Source organism: Poecile atricapillus, chromosome 13, assembly GCF_030490865.1.
Source record: "Poecile atricapillus isolate bPoeAtr1 chromosome 13, bPoeAtr1.hap1, whole genome shotgun sequence".
In the NCBI taxonomy this organism is placed as follows: domain Eukaryota; kingdom Metazoa; phylum Chordata; class Aves; order Passeriformes; family Paridae; genus Poecile; species Poecile atricapillus.
Window position 1 is genome coordinate 4,783,172 of NC_081261.1, and position 18,028 is coordinate 4,801,199.

The 18,028-nt window shown below is 43.4% G+C and overlaps 2 protein-coding genes across 6 annotated transcripts; both read left to right on the forward strand.

Moving 5' to 3' along the window:
• The first annotated feature begins 6,917 nt into the window (after nucleotides 1-6,917).
• Nucleotides 6,918-8,856, forward strand: MED7 (mediator complex subunit 7). Of its 4 annotated transcripts, none has more exons than XM_058848982.1 (2): nucleotides 6,918-7,004; nucleotides 7,886-8,856. In XM_058848982.1, exon 2 carries the CDS (start codon nucleotides 7,904-7,906, stop codon nucleotides 8,594-8,596), a length of 693 nt encoding a protein of 230 aa, XP_058704965.1. In that variant the 5' UTR covers nucleotides 6,918-7,004; nucleotides 7,886-7,903; the 3' UTR covers nucleotides 8,597-8,856. The 4 variants fall into 4 exon arrangements, with proteins under 4 accessions (XP_058704965.1, XP_058704969.1, XP_058704966.1 ...); XM_058848986.1 differs by having other exon boundaries at nucleotides 6,996-7,017; XM_058848983.1 differs by having other exon boundaries at nucleotides 7,003-7,135.
• A 1,300-nt stretch (nucleotides 8,857-10,156) lies between these two features.
• Nucleotides 10,157-16,601, forward strand: LOC131584268 (hepatitis A virus cellular receptor 1 homolog). Of its 2 annotated transcripts, XM_058849182.1 has the most exons (8): nucleotides 10,157-10,423; nucleotides 11,847-12,191; nucleotides 12,761-12,811; nucleotides 14,745-14,824; nucleotides 15,085-15,141; nucleotides 15,532-15,646; nucleotides 15,939-15,978; nucleotides 16,364-16,601. In XM_058849182.1, the coding sequence occupies exons 1-8, from the start codon at nucleotides 10,375-10,377 to the stop codon at nucleotides 16,455-16,457; spliced, it is 831 nt and encodes a 276-aa protein (XP_058705165.1). In that variant the 5' UTR covers nucleotides 10,157-10,374; the 3' UTR covers nucleotides 16,458-16,601. The 2 variants fall into 2 exon arrangements, with proteins under 2 accessions (XP_058705165.1, XP_058705166.1); XM_058849183.1 differs by lacking the exon at nucleotides 12,761-12,811.
• Nucleotides 16,602-18,028: the final 1,427 nt, after the last annotated feature.

Consider the following 18,028-nt stretch of genomic DNA (forward strand, 5'->3'; position numbering starts at 1 on the left):
CACGTGTGTACAAAATATGCAGAGTTTGATGTGAGTTTTCTGGAATTGAGTCCTGTGTAAGCAGCAATTTGGATAAATTCCAGACCTTGCACCTCCAGAATATAGGATCACTTTTGTGTGCTCATAAATTTCTTTTTGCTTGAGAATTTGCTGGTTTAGATTATGCTCCAAGATCCTTTCTTGTAATTAATGAACTGAAAGATGTGCAGTAGAATGCCCTGATAAACTTATGGATTTCACTGCGCCTGCAAAAAGGCTTGGACCTTCATCAACAAATATTTCACTTAATTTGAGTCAGTACAGTTGGGTTTATAATGATAATTTTTAACGGCATTGCATTTTTAGCTAGTAACACTTGTTTAGGACCCTTTCTAGTCTTCTCTTCACACTAACTGAAGTGTGTAATTAAGGACTTGGTGAAAAATCTTTGTAGCTTGGGCCAAAGTGGTTTGCAGTTTGCTGGCAGAGATGTACACATTGTCTTATCAGAAAACTGAATACAAATAGCAATACAAGGGTGTGACATTGCGGCTCTACAGAAGAAGGAGCGCAGGACAGCAGAGAGTTGAGAAGCCAGCACAGAAACCTCTGAGAGGAGAGGTGCTGCTGGAGATGGAGGATGTGGGAGAAGAGAAGATTAACCAAGGTGGTGAGTAGTGGAGGGAGAGCTAAGAAATTCTTTGAACATAGTGACTGGCAGCTTGATTTGTTCATGAGATAGGAGATGAGTTCTCAGAGGGACACGGAGAGGGGAGCAATTTGATCAAACACACAGATAAGGGGCTTGGCAACTGCACTGCATTTGGTGTAAACATGGCATGATGTGTCACTGTGACAATGATGTGACACCAGGCCTGACATGGAAGGGGCTGCGAGGGGCCAGGTAAAATGGGGAAGAGAGAAACAAGGAGAAACTGAGAATGCACGTTTGATACAACACATGCAGAAAGATGCACAAGGAAATACAAAAATAACTGCAAGAAAATGATCGCAGATTTTAGCCTGGAATATAAGAACTAGCAGGATTTAGCAGGTGAGATCAGCCACTGTGAGTTTTCCATGGTTTAAAGTGAAGGTGGGCCAGCTAAGAGAGTAAACAGGGAAAATATGAATGACCCTGAGGAAGGAAACAAGTCAACACAGCCAGATTTTGTTCAACATGGGATTTGATATAAATGCAGATTTCATATCAACATGGGTGTTGGTTTCAGTGAGAGCTGCTAACTAGTGCTGTTTGGCAATATCTTTATCAGCTGATAACTCTGCTGATCTGGGGAGGAAAGCAGTGGCTGATGCATCTTTGTATCACTCTTGCCTCAGATGTACCCCTTCATTTTTCTTTTTTCACTTTAATTCTAAATCCCATGCGTCACAAACACACAAATACTTGAGTGTAGCAAGCCAAAACCAAAAAGATATACTAAGGCTACGTAATGTACAGCCAGGTTGACATGTATAAACAAAAAACATATGGTTTAAGAATTGTATTTATATTTAATGGTACATTTAGGAGGGAGTAATCTGTTTAAGTGTAGTTGAATTTCAAAGATCATTATTTCTTGACCAATTTTTAATTAGCATTCTTCATTCCTTTCAAGACATAAATAATTTGGCATTATCCATCTGGGTGAATAAGGGTTATAACCCTTTTAAAGAAAGCCTCAGGCATTGAAGTGTTTCAAGACCTTTGTACAGTCGAGTAGGATATATATAAATATAAATACATACATATATATATGTAGAAATGCACTACTTGCCCAGTACCAAGTTGGCTGCAGAGCTGGAATATGTGAGTGTCTCTGCAGAGCTCCAGACACAAACTACAAAGCCCTCCTGAAAGGGCTCTGACCTTGTAGGTACCGTTTTACACTGAATGCTCCTTTCAAGAATTTTGGCAACACTTTATATTGCAAAGTAGAGAAATTTTGTATCCTTTAGAAAATAATTAAATATAACTGTCCTGAATATCTTAAAACCACTGTAAGACTAAACTTCATGATGCGGGGTGATGAATTTTTTAGGTATCCTACATCTTCTCTGCTTCAGTGCTTTTATAAAGCTTGCTACCATGTGCCCTTTGACACTTTTCTGTCCATAGGCAGGAAAATCTGAAATATTTTAAATTATTCAGACTGAAATTTGAGCTGTTGTGTGCTCTAAATACTCCTCTGTGCTGGGCAAGTTGAGGTTGCAGATAAAGTTCTTCTTATCAACTGTAGCCTCAGTGAACTCCTTTATTTCTTTCAATCATCTTTGTCCTTTCCTTGCTACGTCTTGCAAACTGCTCTATTTCTGATTTAAAAGAAAAAATGTAATTTTATGGATTGGATTTTTTTCATAGGGGTTTTACCCAGATTATGCAGTTCTCACTTTGATTACTGCAGACTGTGAAAAATCTCCCCACCCGCACATCCTGCTCCGAGACCAAGGTTTATGTCCTGAAGGCGGCAGAGAAATTTATGAAGTTAAATATAGGTAGTTTTTGTTTCTATAAAAAACAACAGTCCGGAAGGCTGCAGGTCTCTCTTCACTCTCATAAATTGACCTATATCCTTCTATCATGTGCAATATTTGGGTCAATTTTACTGCCAGGGTGCCAACTCTTCCCTTACACCAGCTGCTCAATATGATGATTATTACTCGACTTCTAAACTTCCATAATTCAACCCATTTTTCTACTTAGCTCAGAGTGTGAGAAAGTTGTATTTAGGTTACTCAGCTGTCTTGTTTCTTTGACAGTTCATTATCACCCCAATAAACATGGCTCCAGTAGACCCAAAGCACAAGACAGAAAGCTGAAGAAAAAGGGAAGAATTAGCCTGGTCTTTACGAGCCAGATGCATCCAGCTTTCCTCGAGGTCTTACAAGTGCACCTTTGAATCTCCTCACACTGCTCCCAGTGACCCAGGGAGTTGTAGAAGCAGAGCAGGATTCTCCTGTGAACTGTTTGGGAGCCCTGGGAAAGCGGATGCCTTGTTCTGAGCATCTGCTGGGAGGATGTAGTGAATTATCCATCATTTGTAAAGTGAATAACTCCCAGGACTGGCAGTAACATAGAGAACACATTTTATACTGGAGAACTTGCACAGGGTTAGGACAGGCTCTTCGGTGATGAAGGGACAATTAATCCTTTCCTCAGCTGTTCTCTCTTAGGTAAAAATGCAGAAAGGAAAATCTTGTTTCATGGGGGTCATTCCCAAACTGGGATTTTGCTCCAGCTCCTTTTATTAGTGCCTGGCTATTGTGGTTCCTGTCTGTTTCTGCCTCCCTCTGAAGACAAAGGTGGGACTTGCACTGCTGGCAAAATGTGCTGCAGATCCCAGGGTTTTTCCTGGCAATATGACAAGTTTGCCATACCCAGGTCACTGATGGGTGGACAGGAATTACTTCTTCATGCCATGCAGATGCACTTTTTTGTCCATTTACATGTTTGAATAAGCAGTTACAACAGCCATGTGAGCAAGAAAACACCCAGCATTAATGTCTGGCCTAAAAATCAGGTTGGGGGGCTGCTTCCAGAGACAATACTATGGCTATGGACATAGGAAGGAGTGCTGGGTGATTCCATCAAAACATGGATTTTGAGCTCTATCAATTTCCTAACAGTAGTGAGATACCCGTTTTATTGCTAAATAACCATGAAAGCTCTGTTTTAAGCTCTGGATCTGTTTGATAACAGGCTGTAGAGCAAGAAACAGTTCAGCTGTCACGTGCACTGCACTCTGTTGTGCCCCAGTTTTCACATGATGAGAACATTTAAACTCCTTTCCTACATTAGCAGGTGTGCCAATAGGCTGCAGCTGATATTTTAGTCTGAGGAGTCAGGAAGAAAAGGCTGCACAGCACTGCACTGCAAATTTATCAACTCCCAAAGCCACAGCGGGAGACAGGGAGATGGGAATTAACCACAGCAGATGGAGACATAAAGCTTGGTTAAGTCTCCTTCACCCCCAACAGGCTCCTTTTCTCTTGCCCTCCTCTCTGGTATCTCCTGCAACAAAGCCTGTAACAATCACCAAAAAAGGAAATTCCTGAGCTCATTGCTTAACCAGGGCATAAAATATAACTCTTACACCCAGCAAGAGACTGGAACTGTTTGACTCTGGGGTTGTTTTTCAGACAACATGAGAAAAACACACATCTATCTATCTATCTATCTATCTATCTATCTATCTATCTATCTATCTATCTATCTATCTATCTATCTATCTATCATCTATCTATCTATTTATCTATCTATTATTTAGAGTGCAATAGCAGCAAAAAATGAAAGAAATCTGTTGTAGCACAGAAGAAAGCAGTGCTTTTCTAAGAGTGTGCTTGAAAATGGGGTTTATATTTACTGTGCTTGTACAATGTTTGGATTCCAGTTCTGCTAAAATAACAGCATACTGCAATGGCACACACTGTACACACTGCTGCTGCATTAATAGAACTGGAGTGCCTGCTACTGAAACATGCCAATTTGCATAAAATTAGTTATGAAGAAAATGAAAATAAACTTAACCAAAGCTGTAAATTAAGATGTTGAGTCTTTGAGGCAGAGAATATCATGGTACTGCTTCACCATCTGCTGAAGGGATGTCCAAGTTCATTCCCACAAGTTGGAGATGATGTAGGAATTGTGCTTCATTATCAGTTGTAGGTTTGTACTGGATAGTGCCCTTATTTCAATAAAGAGCTGGAATGGAGCAGAAAGCAAACTGTAGAGTGCTACACTTGACATTCCCCATCATTCTTAATTTCTCATTTAGAACCACTGTAAGAAGTGTCAGCAGCTCCCTGTGGGCTGGAAAGGGTCATTCATGGGTCTTCTTAGAACCAGCGCTGCCACCAAGAAAAAGACTGACCTTATATCCCCCCTGTCTTGGCCACCATCATACAGAAAATGAGTCAAGGAGATCACAGAGATCAAGCAAAAAACAAGAGCCTGGCTCTCACTGCCTGCTCCTGTTTGAAGTCACAGCATTTTACATCCTTGCTGCACGGTTCACTGAGTGCAAGGCACTCGAGAACCAAGCTCAGCTCCTGTAAAAAGAATGTGAAATCAAAGTCTGGAAAGTCCAATAAAACCAAAGGTGTGTTGGTACCTCCTACTACACTGGTGTTATCTCACACATCTCTGGAGGCAGTGATTTTTATTCCTTGCCTGTCTTTCAGAGCATGATGTAACAAAATGATTTGGGACAAGAGCTTTCTGTCACAGAAATGGAGAGAGTACAATTCCCCACCCCATGTCCCCAACCTCCTCCTTCCCTTCTCCCTATGCACTCTCCTCTCTCAAAAGCTCTCCCTGATGCTCACAGGGCACACAGCACAGCGTGTTTAGTCACTAGAAAAGCTGAAAACTTAACCAAGGAAAACTGCAGCAATGTTTTTATGGGGTTTGGGGCAATTTGCTTTGCAATCCAGTGCCTGATGGTGACGGCACAAGCAGTGACAAGAAAGGGCTGCACAGCCAGTACAGGGGTGGATGAGCAGGGAGTGAAGAAAGGAGAGAGGGATCAGGAATCAGGAATAAGGGTGATGCAATGAGACCTCCTTTTCCAAAGCAGAAACATTTTAGTTGCAGCATCCTTCTCTGAATTGAGCAAATTGCTCACAAGTGAAAATAAATCAGCCTATTTTGCAGCCAGGCTTGTACTCACTGTAAAGTGTAGTTCATTTTGGAATATTTAAATATTCAACTCATTGTAAATTGTAAAGTGTAGTTTAGTTTGGAACACATGAACATTCAGAAAATCTATGCATCATTTCAGGTTTTCTCATCAAATAAACCTAACGATTCTGGATCTTCTTTGCATGTTTTTAGAAATAATTAACAGGATCCCATGTAATTATCATTCGACTGATTTTTTTTTAGTGAATGATCGATCTGGAAGAGTGAATCTGTAAATGACACTGCGTGTGTGGGGATGGGTCCCTGTCACCAAGGCCATTGCTGCCATCTGCTGCAACGGCACAGAAACGGCCAAGAGTCGAAAAATCCTTCCTCGTTGGCCATTCCAGGGAGAAAATCCCGCAGAAGCGACCCCAGCAAGCCCAGCTCTATGTGACCCGGTGAAAAACTGAAATCCACGGTGTTAAATTCAACTCCTCCTTGAAGAAAACGTTAAGGAAAGGAACGGAGCCCAACCTTTTGACACAGATTTATGGTCAGATTTATTGGATTCTGCTGCAGGAAGGCTGCAAACACTTCCCAGGGGGACTTCAGAGGTCTTTTCCAACCTAATTGATTCTGTGATTTCTGTGATTTCTGTGATTGTGTGTCTCCCAGCAGCGGGGCCGCCCTGACCCAGCCCCGTTCCCTCTGTCCCAGCGCAGTGAGGGAAGCCAGGCTGGTCCCTCCCGCCCCGGCAGCTCCTGCTGCCTCAGCAGCGGCTGTGGAGAGGGAGCCCCGCACTGTGAGGGGCCCCAGAACGCTGAGGGGCCCCAGAACGCTGAGGGGTCACAGAACCCTGAGGGGTCACAGAACGCTGAGGGGTCACAGAACCCTGAGAGGCTCCAGAACGCTGAAGGGTCACAGAATTTTGAGGGGTCACAGAACACTGAGGGATCACAGAACACTGAGGGGTCACAGAACCCTGAGGGGTCACAGAACCCTGAGAGGCTCCAAAACGCAGAATTTTGAGGGGTCACAGAACGCTGAGGGGTCACAGAATTTTGAGGGGTCACAGAATTTTGAGGGGTCACAGAACACTGAGGGGTCACAGAACATTGAGGGGTCACAGAACGCTGAGGGGTCACAGAACGCTGAGGGCCCCCGGCGGCCGCAGGACGGAGCAGCCCCTCAGAGCCTGCCCCCCCACGACGGAAACGGAGCCCCACGGAGCCTGGACCCGCCCCCCAGCGGGCTGAGTGGAGGAGCGCTTGACTGCTCTGCCCGATAGCCAATCAGAGCGCGGCACCGCGAGGTCGGGAGCCAATAGGGAGCGAGGGGATGGTGCGGTCGGGCGGAAGCGGCGGCGGCGGCGCTGAGGGAGCGCGGCGGGCGGAGCGAGCAGGTGAGGGCGGGAGGTCGGTGCGGCGTCTGAGCGAGTCCGTGTTCTCCGCCGGGTCGTGGTTCCGGCTCTTGGCTCTTCACCACTTGCGAGCCCCCTCCGCGGGGTTTGGGCCGAGCCCGGCGCAGAGCAAGGTGCCGGATGTGGGCCCTGCCTGGTTTCTCTCGTGGGGCGCGGGTGAGGAGGGGAGGCCGCACGAGGAGCGGCTGAGGTCACTTGTTCTGGTGAGCCTGGAGAAGAGCAGACTGAGAGGGGACCTCACCGCGGGCTGCAGCTTCTCCCCGAGGGGCAGCGCCGATCTCTGCCCTCTGTGACCAGTGACAGGGCCCGGGGGAACGACTGGAGCTGTGCCGGGGAGATTCGGTAGATATTAGGAAAAGTTTCTTCCTCCAGAAGGTAGTCGGGCACTGAACAGGTTCCCCAAGCTCTCTTTGGTCATAACCCAAGGCCTGAAAGAGTTCAAGAAGCCTTTGGGACAAGCTCTCAGGCACGGAGGGGATTGTTGGGATGTCCTGTGTGAGGCCTGGAGTTGATCCTTGTGAATCCCTTCCAGCTCAGGATATTCTATGATTCTGGGGGGTTTGCCCACCAGGGCCCATCTAAGAAAGGGGGTTACTCCTCTCCCTTTGGCTGCCCGGTTTATAGGCTGGTCTTTTATATTTGGGGAAATGAGTGTTCTGCATGCTTCTAGTACAGTTAATCTTGCTATAAGTATACCTTGGTGAAAAGGTAATGTGGATTTGCCAGGAGTTTCCTGTATTCTTCACACGGATTTGTCTCTTCTGGCTCATTTTCTCACATCCACTTCCCATATTTTGTCTGTTTATGTCTATATTCTAACCTGACACAAATTGTTGACATTTGTTTCTTGGGTCATTCCCTAGGTATTTCGTCTGGTAAAAATGGGTGAACCTCAGCAAGTGAGTGCCCTTCCTCCTCCTCCGATGCAGTATATCAAAGAATATACTGATGAAAATATCCGTAAAGGCCTGGCTCCAAAGCCACCGCCGCCTGTGAAGGACAGCTACATGATGTTTGGGAATCAGTTCCAGTGTGATGATCTGATCATCCGGCCCCTGGAGAGCCAGGGTATTGAAAGGCTGCATCCTATGCAGTTTGATCACAAGAAGGAGTTAAGGAAACTTAATATGTCTATCCTGGTCAACTTTCTGGACCTCTTGGACATCTTGATAAGGAGTCCAGGGAGTATAAAGCGAGAGGAGAAACTGGAAGACTTGAAACTGCTTTTTGTCCACGTGCATCACCTTATAAATGAGTATCGGCCTCACCAAGCCAGGGAGACGCTGAGGGTCATGATGGAGGTGCAGAAACGCCAGCGCCTGGAGACGGCTGAGCGGTTCCAGAAGCACCTGGAGCGAGTCGTGGAGATGATCCAGAATTGCCTGGCTTCCCTGCCCGATGATCTGCCTCATGCAGAGGGGGGACTGAGAATGAATGTGGAGCCCATGGATGCTGATGATGGCAGCAACTGTGCTGGACAGAGCGAAAAGCAGAGGGAGCGTTCTGGTGGCAAGAGAGATCAGGTTTTGGACAAAGATGCAGCAATGTGCAGCATTATTGATGAAATGACATGAAGCAATCACCTGGTTTTGTTAAAGCACCACTGTGAGAGACAGAAGGGATTTTGAGGATACACGTATTTTGTTTTGCTGTTGTACAAAAAGACAAAGCATTTGTTGTGCACCTGTTGGAGGTTATGAGTGACTGGGCAGATGAAAATGTTTTAATGTTTTGTGACCTGTGTTTTTCTGGTAAAAATGAAAAAGTCTAGTTTTTTGTTAAATGTATCATGTCAGTTGGTAGGCACAGATTAAAGTTGGCTTTTCCTGTTGTACTTTCATTTGTCACTTCCTGCTTGTTTTGGGTATGCTATTCTATAATTCTGTATGCTCTCGAGTCCAGAAAAAATTCCTACAGAAATGGTGCTTATTTTTTACACAGACAACACACAGCAACTTGGAAAACAGGCTCACAGAAACTCAGATTACATCAAGGCATTCCTTATGGGCTGTGTTTGAGGTGAAATCTGAAGCAAGTGGGTTAACTGTTGTTCTGTAGCTCTCATATCCTTTTATTGTATGACCAGAAAGGCTTTCCTGGGATCCTGGCAGAGCCAGCCTACCCTGCCTTTCCCATTTTTGCAGAGCAGTTTCAGGATCCTGCTGGTAATTATCAGATTTGTTCCTCTAGCAGCTCCCTGCAGTTTCCTGTTCCTCAGAAAACCACAGGAGCTGAGAGGAAGCCCTTTCTTAAGGAGTTCTGCTTCCAGCTGCAGCGTGCAAAGATCTCTCTTCATTCCTCTTTGTATCTCGTCTTTCCTATGAGTGTGTTGCCAGTTTGTCTCTCAGCTCTTGGTTTTCCTGATTTTCACTTAAAAAACCTGTCAGTTTGATGCCTCTCTACTCCTATAAGATAGTTATGCAAGACAAGGTTCCAATTCTAGCATCTTCCACTTAGTCGTAAATAACTCGTAGTACTTTATTTCACCTGTATAAAACACTGTGAGGTAGTTCAGCTGCTTCAGCAAAGAACATTTCTTGGCCCTTGATCACAGGTGCAGTTCTAGCCCAAACAATTAAAAAGGCAAGGTATCCTTGAGGAGAGTGGCCAGGGAACAGCATTTCTCACAAGCTGTATTTCAGCATTTCGTCACAGTGAGCCTTGAGTCAGTTTCCACACTACTTTTTCAACTCTATTGTTTTATGTTATATTGCAAAAACCCAGATGCATAAGGAATTTTTAAATGTGAAAAAAGACTGGCACTCCATTTGGCTCAACTGTGTAACAATTTTCCAAAACTACCAAACTATTGCTGCCAAAGAAAATTTGCCAGTAGATGCTCTGAGTTGCTTCTAAGTATTAGAACCAGAAACTTACGATGAAAAGCTTGAGTCCTACAAATCTGTTACTTGGCCAAGCCCTTTCCACTTAGTACAGTCTGCTATATAATGTAATCTTTTATCCAGGCACTGTCTGCTGTGGCAAAAGCAGGTGTGGGAAACAATCTGGGGCAGTGAATGGCTGGTAGTCGTGTCAGCTCAGTGCTGCTGTCAAGTTTCACTTACAGTCATCAAAGAGATCTGGAAAAAACAAGAAGCAGATTTTGTGGTGCTGTGAAGTGTTGTCACCTCTCAGTCAAAGCCCTGCCAGCAGGAACTCAGTGCAGCTTGGCTGTGCTGCAGGACACAGCCCAACAGCCCAGCCTCAGCAAAACAATCCAGATTGGACTGAGAGGTGCCCACAGCTCTGTCTGGAGATGATGTGCTAAGAAGGAAACGCAGAAGTTCACAAAGGATAATTTTTGGTGAATGAGAAGGGCAAACAGGAGCATTGTTGGTCACCTTCAGCCAGAATGTTGTCTTACATCTGCCTGAACTGGGTTCTCCTGGTGCTATTCACAGGTAACCGAGGGGGCAGGAACAGCTGGATGGAGGTGGGTGGAGGTGACATGCACCAGGGATTCTGAGGGTAGCAAAGGGAAATTTTATCTTGCAGCAGGAAGCTGCAAGTTCTCTGGGTTAAAATAGAACTTCATCACAGTGACTCAATAGAGTTCTAATGGAAAACAAACATGCTGAAGGTATGGTGATTTTAAAGATGCTCCTTCTTCTGCTGGCTGCTCATCTTATTAGTGGGCTTTTTTAGATAATGATGATTTGTGCAGAGGACTTTAAATTATTTCAGAGAGGATGTGAAACAAGGACATTTCACTTTGGCAGGCTTTGTGAAGATGAATGCTTAGGTAGACAGGGAAAAGATCAACTGTGGCTTCTGGTGTTTTTAGCCATATGAAATACTACAGGCACAAATGGATAATTTTTCTTTTTTAAATCCTGAGGGAGCAGTCCTAGATTTTTAAGGACAATAACAATGAAAACAACAGGTTGCAAAGTGATACTAATAAAGACAGACAGACATTAAAAACTTGGTGGTAAGATAACTTCAGTAGAAAGAAAAGGGATATTAAAGATACTTCATGTAGTTCTTTATAAAACCTTTTTTGATGAATTTTATCTTGAGCTTCCTTTTCATATTAAATAAGCTGGTTTCAGAAACCAGTTTTTAGTGTGTTGTGGCCAAATCTCTGCGTGCAAGTTTATTTTTAAATGTAATAGGTTAGGAAAATATCTAAGCTGGACTAGGAAAACAGCTTTTTTGCTGTCATGAATGGGCTACTGGGCGTTAGGGTTCACTGTCCTGACCTGAGTAGCGTGACACAGCCTCCTGGAAATGTGACAAACTTATGGGGAAGCTAACAAGTTAGAAACTGCATAAGACTTAGAATAAGGTAGTGGAAAAAAAAAAAAAAAAAGAATATGTATAATATTCCTCAGAAAAGCCCTGAAAAATTTCTTCTGATAAGAATGGGCAAAATCTGCTTTGAAGCAAGAGAAAAGGAAATTCATTCCGTGGTGATCATTCTGATGAAACCTGCAGTTTAGTTAATTGAAAGGGTGGAAGAGTTCCCCACAGTGGTTTTGAGAGAAGTCAATGTCTCACTGTTCCCCTGTGTGTGTGGCTTGGATTAAATGTACACAAAGGAAAAAGTTAAGAGTCAAGGGACTGCACCTGGCTCAAGAGAAGCCACAGAGTCTCTTCACTTCATTGCCTACCTGCAGAGGCTGCAGAAAATGTTCTTTCCCTGAATGTGTCCCTGGCCAGATCATTGTCCCTTGCTGCACCAGTCCTGCCAGGACACATCTGTTTGTGCAAAACCTGATTCAGCAAAGCCTGCTGTTCTTTGAGAGACAGGAGGTTTCAGGACATGCACAAGAAGTTTCCACTCACTCCGTTGCCAATAACTGTTTCTCTTTTTGTCCACAGGCTCCACAGTATCGGAATTAGTTGTGATAGGAGAGGTTGGTCAGGACGTCACTGTGCCCTGCCACTACAGTGTGGGGGACAGAAATGGTATCACATCCATGTGCTGGGGTCGGGACAGGTGCCCCAGCTCAAAGTGCTCCCGGCCCATTATCTGGACAGATGGCTGGAGGGTGACAGAGCAGCACAGCAGCAGGTACCAGTTGAAAGGGGACCTGCACAGCGGGGACGTGTCCCTGACGATCGTGAGCGCCAGGGAAGCAGACTCTGGGATCTATTGCTGCCGTGTGGAGCTCCCAGGCTGGTTCAACGATCAATTAATTAATCACAAAGTTGTGGTAAAGAAAGGTGAGTGCAGAGGAGTGCTCTTGTGAGTACTGTTGTGGTGGATCTGCTCCTGGCTCTGGACTTCAAAGCTTGTGGTGGAAATGATTTCTGCAATCATCCATGAGACTGATCTTGAGGACCTTGCACATCTGCTGTTAGTGGTACCTCAGTTCAGCTGCCTTGGGCAATGTTGTTATCCCACTGCAGCCACTGCAATTAAAAAAGGACATGATGCTTTCGTGGAGTGTTCTTAGAAACACTGAAACATTTGGAAGAAAGGGCAGCATAAAGTATTTATCCAAAATTCTATTGCTGCACCTTTGTCATTGAAAGCTGTGTTTGATTTTCCCTGCTTGAATTCTAGATGAAAGCCCAGGGATGCAAAATTGGTATAGAGAAGCTTTTTATCAGTTCTTCCTTTGATTTTTCATTTTTCCCTTGCTTGTGATACTATATAGAACAAGTGGCTGACAAATGTACTTGTGCTTTGCTAGAAAATTTTTATTATGGAAACACTGTCTCTTTCTCACTATACAAATACCCAATAAGGTTAATTATGTGTTGACTTTGTTTTATTTTTTTAACATCAGCAACGATCTCTACTGCAAGTCCTCACACTTACACCTCTGAACAGACCTCAGGTAACTTTTTCTGGGTGTTAACAGCATATACAAGCCATATTGCAAATGGGGAATCTTAGGGAGGAAAAAAAATATGATGATAGATGATAGAAATGTCTTGGCTAAAATTTATTAAACATTACCAAAGATCAGAACTTGGATTTAAATTTTGCTTGATATTATACAGAGTCTAACAGAAGGAACATGTATATTTGGGAGGAAGCTGCTTCCAGATGTGATGCTTAAGTAGATGTTTTAGTGGTGCTGCAAGGTTTGCCTTTATTTGACAGTTGTTTTGGTTTGTTGGTTTTTTTTGTGGTATAAAATCTAACCTCATCTTCTAGAAATGCATCCCATTGATGGTAAAACACAACTGTTTAATCAGAACTGTTTTATTGGGCTAGTTCAAAAGAGCATCCAATTAAGACTCCTGCCTCCTGTAGCAGTCAGCAGCAGATGATTAAGGAGGATGGTAGAAAAATGGCATTAATTTTGTGATACAGTGCCAAATTATTCTTCCACCCTGGTTTAAGGTGTGTCCCAGAGGCTGCCCACGGCCTCTGTGCACATCTAATGATGTGAGGTCCCTCAGTGCAGGAGAAGAAACAGTGCTCAGCTATTCCTCACTTGTTTTCTACATTCCCCTCACAAGAGGATAAACTTCTATAATGAAGCAATTCAGCAGCATCTTTTACAGTCTGAAAAAGACAACTTTAATTTCCACTACACAAGAGAAACCTCGTGGTGTAGCAATGGCTTATTCTCTGGATTCTGAAAAAAAAGAATCAGGGATGCCATTTGTGTTTCTTCCTTATCTTGGATGTTTCCAGCTAAGCAACTCCAAATTAGTGTTACTACAGTTGCATTTCCTTTTTGGAAGGAGAAGTGAAAACTTTCTCAGACAGTTTCTATTCTAGTTGCAAGTAACATTGATTCCAATCTTAGAACTCAGGGGTTTTCTTATCCCTGTGACCTCTTTAGCTGATGGTGGAACAGTGTTTGAAGTTTTCAGAATACAAGGCAGTGTATGCATGTTCACACAGAGGGAGATTGGAAAAGGCAGGTGGCCATGTGGCTCTGATTTAGAAATACTCCAGAATCTCCAGTGGAAGCTGATGATCCTGTCCTCTTCAAAGTAGAGCTTCTGAGATAAGGGTAACAATTTCAAACATAAAAGCCACCAGCTGGGATTGGCATAGAGTGAACAGGAGATTTTGTTTTCTGGAGGTTTTTTATGTCATCTGACAACACAGGGAGAAACTGAGACTGATGATAGATAAGACAAAAATTTGTAGCTTTTAATTTTAAATGTTGCAAACAGCTGTGCTCTGGGAAATTACCTCAAATTGTGCTGCAGGTCCTTATGCAAAAATATCACATTTTGTTCAGTCTGTTTACTGTATAGCTGCCTGAGGCTTTAAAAGTATCACCTGCTTTCTGTGAGTGCATCATGTGCTGCTTCAAGGCCCTGAGCTTCATCAGTTTTCAACTGATAACCTAAGTTATACATCATTTTTTGCTTCAAGGCCAGGTTGGATGGGGCATTGAGAAACCAGGTCTAGTGGAAGACGTGGAAGAAGTGGATCCCACAGCAGGGGATTGCAATGATATTGTGTTTAAGATCCCTTTTAACACGATCTGTTTTATGATCCTATGGCCACTGTTCCTTGGCTCCAGAACTGACTGGTAACTCCTTCCCAGTGTTGAGATAACAGCAAGAGCCAAGTATTTCTAAGAAAGAGTTCAAAGCTCTGAAAAGGACAGCAGAAACTTCAATATTCAGAGTTTTGTGCTGCCCTCTGAAGGCACCAACTTCTTATGATATGCAGAGCCCAGTTCACTGTCTTCTGATACACACAGAAGTTTGGGGTCCCAAGTCAGCAGTACAAATTCTTCTCTGTCGAGGCAGAGCAGTTCTCTGTGTGAGTGATGTGTTTGTCTTGCCTTTGCTCAGCTCCTGGCAGCACCAGTGAATCCTCCTTTACTAGCACAAGGACCTGGCCATCGGTTTCTGCTTCAGAAGCTCCTCAGACTGTAAGCATCAACCTTGCTGTAGCACACCTAGACAGAGTGGATGGGTTTGAGAGGTTACTGGCTCATCCCTACAGGTCACTTCCACTGCTTTTGTATGATTGCAACAGAGTATTGTTTTGTAGTCTGTGTTTTTAGTGGTTATAAAGAGTGCTTATGTGCTCATTATTAGAGAGGGGGGGAAAAAAGACCCTGCTTAGCATGCATAAAGTACTTCCCTCTAGAGGAGGAAGAGCTTTAGCAACATCTGTATTTCCCTTCAGGCCTCTACTCCCTGCTCAGAACTCTCAGACTGCTTGGATGGGACTACAAACGTGCAGGTATGACATGATGTAGGCAAGAGTGGAACTTGGGCCACCTGAGAGCACAGTGGGGGTCAAACAGGCAGCTCTGTGTGTCCTGCTGAGTCCTGCAGTGTCATCAGGAGACATCTTACTCATTAAAAAAATTCACCAAATATTATTAAACCTGAATAAATGGCATTTGTTATAACTTCAGGTCTTCTGAAAATCTCAAAGACTGTGTTTAACAGCACGGTTCACACAATTGTTGCAGAGATTCTGCTTGAAACTGGACCCATTTCTCAAATTAGGCTTTTGGTCTCAGGTGTACTTTTCCTGCAGAGTTGCAAAAGACACAGAAGTTCTTTGGGTATTGCATGGACTTGCTGCTGTCAGTTCCACTAATGCTCCTTGGCTTGTGTTTGACAGAACACGTCTGTATCGCTGCCCAGTCAGCAGCACCCAGAACGTGGGCTGTACATTGGGGTTGGCTCCTGTGCAGCACTTCTGCTCATCCTGATTTTGGCTCTGTTCCTCACTAAACGTAAGTACTTCTCATGGGCAGTGACTCAAGGATTGCTCAGGTTTGTGCAGTCACAGCTGTGGCTGATGCCACATCTCCCACTTCAGAGCAGGGAGCTGAGATCCCTGGAAGCCTCTGAGCTGTGGCTGCTCACAATGGGAATTTCCTATCCTGAAAACATTTGAAGTTCCCTTATTTAGTTTTTTACACTTGAATTTATCTTAGAACCCACTACTTTTCTTCTAATTGTTTAAACAAAATTATTTGTTTAAATTATTTTTTTTTCTTTATTTTCATTCTGGATGGTCCTTAGAATATTTTTACAACACAAAGAAGATGGGTGGTTCTGCAGGGTAAGTTTTCTGTTCCTGCTTTTGCTAATAGGACAAATGAGGTTGCAGAAAAATAAATGTCAGTGTGCTGACCTTTCCATCACATACTTTGGCTTTATTTTTTAACCTCAAGTTAATAGAAAAAATATATAAAAGAAACTAATAACTCCTTCTACTTCTTGTTATTAATAAGCAAAAGTAAGTGTCACTGTCATAGCTTAGCATGTCATAGCATTAGGGAGCTTGCTAACCTCAGGTGTGAATTGTCTCATAAGTGGAAAGATGATTCATCATCAGTCATGATCACATGTTTAAGCATATTTTACATTTTCTAGTGATCTGGTTGATCTGTTCCTATGTGGTTTTATTGTCTGTTTAACACCATGGTTTTTACTCTTTTGTGCAGCTTTGTTGTATTTCAGAGGCCACAAGGTGCAGGGAGCCATACTGCCCTGGAAGATGAGAGTCATGCAGAGGAAAATGTTTATATCATGGACTAAGGACTGGATGCATGGCTGCCTTTGTCATTGCTGGGACATTAAATAGTTTGCAAAATGTTGGCTGCTCCCTCTGTTCAGCAGCTGAACGTGACTGCACTACTGAAGCATTATTCACATCCTAAAAATAAAACAAATAAAAGCTACTCTTTTAATTAAAATATTTTTCAGCCTGTTCCAGAGACAGAAACCAAAACTGGCATCAGTGGAACTTCCATTTCCTAAAGAAAGTTATGATTATATTTATTATCTGCTTCAAATTCTCATTTTCTTGTTGGAAAAAAAAAAAAAAAAAGAGGAAGTGCCAGAAGGGCACAATTGTGTTCAGTGTGGATTCCATGTGCCACCTTCCACAGAGTCTGTGCCATCAGAGGGCAGAAGCAATCTCAGAGCTGTGTGACAAAGATGTCACAGGGCCAATCTTGGTAGTATTAGTAATTTAATACACACTGAGTTGTATTTTCATTGAAATCAGGTATGGCCTGTTCTGCTAACAGTTCAGTAATGCAATATACTAATGCCTGTCCACCTGGATTTAAATCTGGAGGAGCTATGGCTGCTCAGCCCCGAGGGGATATCCTTGAAGCCTACAGCATCAGCACATCAGTGGACAGAACAGTCACAGCTTGTGTGCAGAGAATTATGATTAAGTGTGATGTTTTTTGGCAAAGTACATCACTGTTTTTCTGTGGTTTTCTCCTCGGGCATATCTTTACCCTGAGAAGCCCTTGGGGTGGAAAGTCTCATTTCCAAATCTCTAGAAAATCTGAACAACCTTCCCACCTACCTTTTTAAAATTAATGAAATTATTTTCTTAGCTTGCAGAGAAATCATGGGCATTACACAAAATATTGGCTGTAAGTTGGCCTTGCCTTCACACATCTCTAGATATCAAGCAACTCTTAATTCCTAAGAATGTTGAATGTGTTTGATGGATTTTACCTCATAAATGGGAAATATCTGTGGCCAAGTGCCTTTCCTCTATTGCTCCTCAGTTAGTGATGTGCCTCAGCTTTTATTCTCTGCAAAACTAAACTTTGATTTACCTCAAATAAATAAATAAATGGAGTCAGTCCTGTGAGTAGGAGTTGCTGAGGAAGAGACACAACACACCCAAATAATCTGTAAATGGAAGAATAATTGTCCCCAGTGGTTTTTAAGAACACATTTTAAACAGAGTTTGGAGAAAGAGCTGAAAAGCAGCACAGGCAGGAGAGACACCAACTCTTACCAAATTTTGGTCAAATCATTGCTGCCACAGGAGAAACAGATGCACCACAGACTTTTTACCATTGAGGTAATTTTAAACTCCAAAATGATTTCAACAGTGCAATGAGGCATAAAGGCATAATAATAAAATCAGTGAGTATTTATGTTAGCAGCTGAGACACTTGAGGCTAGGATCTGGTTGTGCTTTAGGGGGAGCTGGGGTCAGTGTCCCTCCTTGTCCCAGCTGGTGGAGATGGGAGGGCTTGGGCTGGCTGGGGAGGGCAGTGGTTTCCCCAGGGGTCACACCTGGCTCAGGTGAGGTCTTGCAGATGAGTGTTCATGCAAAGACTCACAAAGGAGGGAAA

Bases quoted from the DNA above. Each gene is read 5' to 3' on its own strand.
- LOC131584268 (XM_058849182.1), top strand. From the start codon at position 10,375: ATGTTGTCTTACATCTGCCTGAACTGGGTTCTCCTGGTGCTATTCACA. The intron at 12,192-12,760 runs GTGAGTGCAGAG...TTTTAACATCAG, and splicing joins CAAAGTTGTGGTAAAGAAAG to CAACGATCTCTACTGCAAGT. The intron at 15,979-16,363 runs GTAAGTTTTCTG...TCTTTTGTGCAG, and splicing joins AAGATGGGTGGTTCTGCAGG to CTTTGTTGTATTTCAGAGGC.
- MED7 (XM_058848982.1), top strand. From the start codon at position 7,904: ATGGGTGAACCTCAGCAAGTGAGTGCCCTTCCTCCTCCTCCGATGCAG.